This window comes from Ctenocephalides felis, unplaced genomic scaffold, assembly GCF_003426905.1.
Source record: "Ctenocephalides felis isolate EL2017-DRISC unplaced genomic scaffold, ASM342690v1 CF-g0.4_SCAFFOLD_00990, whole genome shotgun sequence".
Taxonomy (NCBI): domain Eukaryota; kingdom Metazoa; phylum Arthropoda; class Insecta; order Siphonaptera; family Pulicidae; genus Ctenocephalides; species Ctenocephalides felis.
This window is the reverse complement of record NW_020537144.1, coordinates 7,567-14,811: the sequence shown is the minus strand read 5'-3', so window position 1 is coordinate 14,811 and position 7,245 is coordinate 7,567. Positions and strand designations below refer to the sequence as shown.

General features: G+C 28.7%; 1 protein-coding gene across 1 annotated transcript; it reads right to left on the bottom strand.

Annotated features, from left to right (window-relative positions):
• Positions 1 to 439: 439 nt before the first annotated feature.
• Positions 440 to 6,871, bottom strand: LOC113365412 (the record flags this gene model as incomplete). Its single annotated transcript, XM_026606978.1, has 8 exons — positions 440 to 570; positions 1,123 to 1,292; positions 2,548 to 2,696; positions 2,834 to 2,917; positions 3,006 to 3,123; positions 5,007 to 5,190; positions 6,490 to 6,613; positions 6,813 to 6,871. Coding segments are annotated over 8 exons (1,019 nt in total), but the record flags the coding sequence as incomplete, so codon positions are not given.
• Between the last annotated feature and the right edge of the window lie 374 nt (positions 6,872 to 7,245).

Here is a 7,245-nt window from a genome sequence, read left to right as displayed (position 1 = left end):
TCCAATAAGAAAAGTAAAAAATAATGCCATTTGGCGGTCAAAAATGAACATTAGACATATGTATATCGTAATATCAGATTATTTATAATGATTATAAAAATGAGTACAAATTTTGTGTACATTTATATGGGTTTCCGTACTAATGTTTACACGTTACACGACTACGCGGTGCTTGCGCACTTTAATATTTCGACTCCAAACCAGCTATGCAGCGCGATTGCTTAGAAAAAAAAATCAAAATTTAAAAAAAAAAATCTTTTTTTTCAAAAATTTCAAAACTTCTCAAAATCTAATTTTTTCTAAGTTTTGCAAAGTTATTTTTTAAAAATTAGTTTTCGGTACGGAAAGTTCCAGCAATTTGCCTTAAGGCACAATGCCATGCACCACTAGTTTAACATTAAATAGGTTTCCAAAGAAAACAAGAAAGTTTACCTGAGGTCTAGACATTGCAAACTTCAAAGTGTTCCGCTGTTTCGCGAAGAATTTCTGAAACTCGTCCGCGGCCTTTTTCGTTTATATCGGCTTCCGTCAATGCTTGTAGAACGCTCAGGTCTCCACCTCGGCTGCAAGCTAATATGATAACAAATTAAATTGATTAATTAATAATTTAATATTTAGGATAAATAAAGTAGAATCGGCGTTTGTATTTGACGAGATCTGAGCTTTTGTGCATTGAGGCCTCTATAACTATCCTACATGAGATGGGGACTGACTAAGCTCAAAGTGGCGGATACAGCTACTACGCACGTGATAAAGGTACCTTTTTCGCCTTTTTCAAATCAATTTGACGACGACTGCCTACATGAGATGGGGACTGACTAAACTCAAAGTGGCGGACACAGCTACTACGCACGTGATAAAGGTACCTTTTTCGTTTTTTTTTTAAATCAATTTGACGACGACTGCCGCTTTGAAAATATGAAGAAAGCACTTATAGGCAGCTGATAATAAAAGTAGTTTCATTGTTATGATTAATAAATACAGCTTCATCATAATAAACCATTAGTTTTATTAATCAATTATCCAAAATTACGCCAAAGTTCCAAATATCTCCCAAAAATCATCTTCAAACTTTGTTATTAATCAATTAAAAATTATAATAATAATTGCACAATATACTACCTAAATCTACGGGGTCTTTCACTCCAGAATATGAATTTGGTGGGCAGGCGAATACAGCTACGACGTGCTCCAAATATTCTGCTTCAGGCGAAGTATCTACTAGTCTTTGCGGATATATAGTGGTATTTGTTATTCCTAAATCGCTGAAATATTTATCGTATTCTTGCTTTCTGAAAATCAATAGTTCAATAATTGATACGTATAAACTAGTGGTGCATGGCATCGTGGCTTAAGACAAATTGCTGGAACTTCATCTATCATAACTTAAAAGCCGTTAAATTTTGATGAAATAGACTTCGTTTTTTTTAATTTATATTAAAAATCGGCTTTCTTAAAAATTTTGAAACTTGCAATTTTTGAACAAATTACTTCTTGAAAATTTTGATATATTTTGAACTTTTTGTTTTTTAGAAATGTTGAGAATTTTTTTGAAACTACATAGAGCGTAACTTAGTCAACTTTTATATTAAAAAATGTATCCTTTCACGATCTAGTTGTAACAAAATTGAAATTTAACAAAAAAGATAATTAGTTTATTTAGTTTTTGCATTTTATCTTAATTCAAAATACTTTAAGGGGAACAACTAGTGTAACCGCCTAAAAAAAGATGATTTTTGGGAATTTATAATAAAAAATTACTTCATCAATCATTTAAAAATTTTAGAAATATATTTATACATGCTTTAAAATACATAGTAAAATTTTTGAAGAAAAAATTATTAAATATTTTTTAAGTTATCGTCGATCTCCAACGGCGCGACAAAAAAATGGGCCTTAACTGCTGCAGTAATTCCGGCCTCTACGTGGATGAAATAAAAAAAATAATTCTCGTTAAACTAGATAATTTGTCTATAAAATGAACTACGATATAAAAAATAAATCAAAAATTGACAAAATGGCGGCGTTTTTTTTTAAAAAAAAGGCGAATTTTACCCAAAATTTTGGTCGTTTTTCGACTGCCCAATTTCGATTTTTGATCCGATCACATAATCGATAGTTCATTTTACGGAGAACTATATACAAAACAGGTGAAAAAAAATTGATAGTGATCGGATCATTCGTTTTTGAGTAATCACTGCAGCAAATTCGGAAAATGCTGTTTCGAGAAAAACGCGTTTAAGATAAAATGATCGTTGTACTATATACTATATTTATACTTTTTAAATGGCTGTAACTCAAAGACTATTTGAGATATCGATTTGAAATTTTAATATGTTATTTTTAAAGGTGTAATCTACCGAAATATGAAAAAAAAACAAAAATCGATTTTTTCAAAATTTCACACTAGTTGTGCTCCTAAATATTCTTATAAAAATTATATCGTAAATGTATGCACAATTATTATTTTGTTGAATTTATCTGTGAAAAATAAATGCTTTATGCTGTTTCTACATTTTATAAATATTATCAAATAAAGTCAATTACTTATCCCCAGCTCCAAATGCAAGCAGCCTCAGCACTCTGTTATTACTGTGAATGATATTAGCTAAATAAGCAGTTGTCCTAGGTGAATTCACATGAGATTGTAAAACACATCCACCTAATTCGTGATGTTCTAATATTAAGCTGAATATCTGAAAATGAAAAGTTTGAGTTGATTTTATATTTAGTAATAATTTATAATATTGTAAGTAATTTTATAGTACGAGAGCAATCATACGACTTTAACTATAAAAATAGAGATCTAAAATTATCTATCTTAATGACTCACCACTGGTCCAATACAAAATGCTCTATCCTGCAAGATGAGATGATGCTTCTTCACCAACCAAGACTGCGCAACAGCTTGTCTTTGCTTAAATATTAAATTTTACATATTAAAATAATTAGCAAACATGAAGACTGTAATTATTTATCGATTTATGCACCTTTGGTCGGCATACCATGAATTTAGGGCATAAAGTATCAAATTTATACTGATCTACATTCAATCCACGATCATGTCCGGTGCATTCGCTAAGTCCTAATTTGCATAAGCATTCAGTAACATCGGATTTGGATCTAAAAATAATTTTTGGTTATATTACTTACAAGCTACTTTGAAAGAGATCAGTTAAAAACCACAAAATTATTATTGTGTAAAGATTGGTCGTAATTAACAGAATTAGAGATAGCTTTGATTTGCAATTTAAAGCCAGATTTGCAAGATTTGTGCAAAAGCAAGATAAACCGCATGTTCCTACTTACTAGCCAGATTTATTTTTGCTTCAGTCTGAAAATTTGAAAATAAATTAGTTATTGTAGTCCTTAGTGTTGCATGGAAATTGCTCGACCAACTTTTATTGTTTAAGAGACGAAAATCCTAAAAATCCGAAATTTGGCAATGTTGGAAATTTATCGAATTTAAAAATTGGATAGACCTCAATTCTTATCAATCTTGGATTGGATCAAATCCAAAAAAATGCTTGGACCTAAAGTTATTTTCTATTAGTATATCCATAGTATCTTTTTTCAAATAATTATGAATAATATATTCAAGTAATGCACTTGAATAAAAGCATAACAAATAGGACATTTAAAATCGATTTAAACATAAAACGAGTTAATCTAGGTGTACGTTATTTGTATATTACTTCTGAACAAACTTGTTTCATATTCATGTCAATTAATCCAATAGTTTAATATAGATAAAAGATATAAAAAATTATTACAGTTATTCGCGCCCAAACTATTATTTATACGCAATTGTAATTTTAAAGAGCATTAAGCCAATATTATTGAATTTTGTACAATTTTATATACTACATTTATATGACATAAATTGAATAAACGATGTAAGAGGGATATATACGAAAAAAATAGTAGTTATCTATAAATTGCTGCAAATATTACAATTAGGTAGATATATACAAAAACAAAATTGGTTTTCAAATAATTTTTTTAAAGGTCTAACCGGTTTCAAATTTTGTAAGTAAGAACTATTGGATCAAATAATTCAAATATAAAAATAACAGAAAATTTCGAGAAAATTAGTGAAACGAACGCCGGCTATTGATTTGTTTAAAGAGGTACATTTGTAATTATCAATTTTTGTTAACTGTTATTCAAATAACATCTAACAAAATGTTTTCATACATTGAAAACCAGTATTTACTACTAAAAAAACGGTTTTCAAATTTCTTAATTTTCTCCTAAAACCTGTTTCTAAAAAGTGTCAAACCCTAATCAGAATTTGTGAAGTTTTTTGATACATGTCGGTAGAATATAACTGTAAGTTGAATTAATACATATTACTACGTATATTATTCTGCATAATTTAATTTTGTATATTTGTAATTTTATTTTTATCCTTTTTAGCATTTTTATGTGGGGTGCACATCGCGCCTTAAGACAAATTGCTGGAACTTCTCGTACTGTACATAAAATACACAAAATGTGTACACAATACGCATTATTAAAATCTCTATAAAATATTGATAATTTGATGTATCATACATATGTCCAATAAACATTTTTGACCGCCAATTTTTTATAATTATTTATATTTATATTTTTATTAATAATTATTTTATAATTATTTTTATTAATAATTATTTTATATTTTTATTAATAATTATTTTATTGAAAGTCCATAAACGCTGGGCCTGCCGTCCCAAAAATTTAATCAGTTGTTCATCTTGTCAATACAAGTAAAATGTTTGAATTATTAAAATCGGACGCTCCGTTCTCTTAAAAGCTGAGTTACCGTTATTGGCACTTTTTGCCCGTATCTTCGAAACGGTTAGACCTGCCTTCCGAAATCGTCGACGAAAATTTGTATCCGCACACTCACACGTTTGAAGCATTTTTTATTACAAGATTTAGTTTAAAGCGCCTCAATGCAATGTTCCAAATAAAAACATTTGATAATAGATTTTTTTATTTGTTAAAAATACTGTCCTTACTTTGATTTAAAACAGTTAACCCAGCATGTGACTTTATCGGTGTTGTTGATTGCAGAGGTGACTCGTTCGTCTCGTAGATGTGGCGGCAAAAGCTGAGACAAATGCAGAGAGTTGTTTTTAATACGAATTCGTGAAGTTTCGGCGGCCAATTTTATCCTTTCTGTCCAAAGCGCTTCATCTATGGCTAAAATATAATCTACAATTGTCATATAAATTCACAAAAAACAGCATAGCTACAAAATAAATATTTTAAATTTCGCTAAAAGAGAGTAAACCTGGTGTCTAAACATATCAAGCCTTCTTAATACACCTCACTGCTAACCTGATGTTGCTTACACTAAACTGTGCTAAACTTTTTTATTCGTTTAATACAAAATTTAACCATGTTAGGTGAAAATACATACTAAAATAGGATGATAAAGACGATTCTTGTTTGAAATAATTAAAGTACAAAATTTCAATTTGGGCATTTTATTTTAGTAAAAACGCTACTCTAATCGGCATGTGGTTATTGACAACACCTTCACGCAACATGTGCGTGCGCAGTAGTGAATATGTTAATTGCATCGGAGAGTCGCATATTTTTCGCAATTATAATAAACGTTCCCGGTCCTCCGAGGAACCGTCCAACCCTTTCGCTGCGAGCGTCGTCTATAGACGACATCCAATGTATCAACCCTTGTTTCAAATTGAGTCAAATCTGAGTTCAATTATTGAGAATAATAATTTGTTATTGTAATTTTTGTTTCTGTAGATGTGTATTTTTATAATTTTTGAAATACATTTTCATAGATAACGATTGGAAATTTTTAAAATATGTTGTTGTACTTGGTCTATTCGTTAAACCAGAGATTATTTTTGCTATTCTAGATATTATTAATAATTCGGGTATCAAGAATCGACTGAAGTGAGAATCAAAAAGTACAAGCCTTTACACATTATAGAATACATAAGAAGGAAATTGTTTTGTCTGCCTACTAAAGTGAGAGTTTTCTTATATTCCTGAATAGTTAAACTTGTTAAATTGATTTTCAAGTCGGAAATCGAATAGGGCACATAAAGTGAGAGTGTCTGTTTCTTATTTGAATCAGATTTTTTTAATGTTTATTATACTCTTCATTGCTATTCAATTATAATATGAAGAGTACTTCTTTCTAGCACTATGTCGATTTAATATGTATGTGAAAGTTCATTGATTGATTGATTCATTGATTCAATACTTATGGTTGCTATTTAATTTCTTAACATTTGTTTGTTTATTGTAAAATTGTATTTGACTCTACTAAGATATTTATAAAGACAATAACAAGAAAACAGAAATGAGAAACAGACACACTACAAAAATTTTACTTAAAATATAAGAAAAATAAAAAATCTAAATGAAAAAATATTATTAAAATTATAAAATAATTAAATCTATTATAACAATAATATAATACAATCTATTATAATTATTCTAACTTAAAATGTATCGAAAACTTACGTAATATCCCTGCATCTTCGTAAAGTTTTCTGCGATAATTTGTGATTTCCGCATTTGGTTTTGAGAATTGCCTATGATAGAGATCAAAGAGGCAGAGCCAAACTCTTACACGATCTTTCTCTAACTATAAATAAATAAATTAACTAGAATAAGCATATTCAATCAATGAAAAAAACATATATGTTAAAACTTAAAAATATTTAAATATAAGTTTGAAAAATTGAATATTGGATAAAATAAATATTTGTTATGAGTTTTGCTTTTTAACTCAATTTAAATACGAGTTTGAAAAATTCAGAAAATTTCATATCGCAAAAACTTACTTCATGATGTCTCGTAAAAAATCGAACGTTCATTAGAGTTTCATTCATCACATTTTTATCTGAAAATAAGAAGGATTGAATTACCTTTTTTGTCAATATCTTATATATAAAATTCTTCTGTAACAATGTAAGTTTCATTAATACTCCTAAACTATAATTCGGATTTTCATGAATCTTCCTGAAGTTTGTTCGGGAAATTTTCTAGAATGTTTTGATTCACAGAAATATAGTTAGATTGTAGAAATAAATGGAAAAAATACAAAAACCCGCTTATCATTGTTTGACCTTTAAAATATTTAAGGCATGGTTTGACATTAAAAACAAATGACAACTGTCATTTGCCAAACATTTCTATTCACTTATAGGCTAAGGCAATATTAAAATATAATAAATTCATGATTATAAATAAGGAAAATGTAATGTCTACATTATT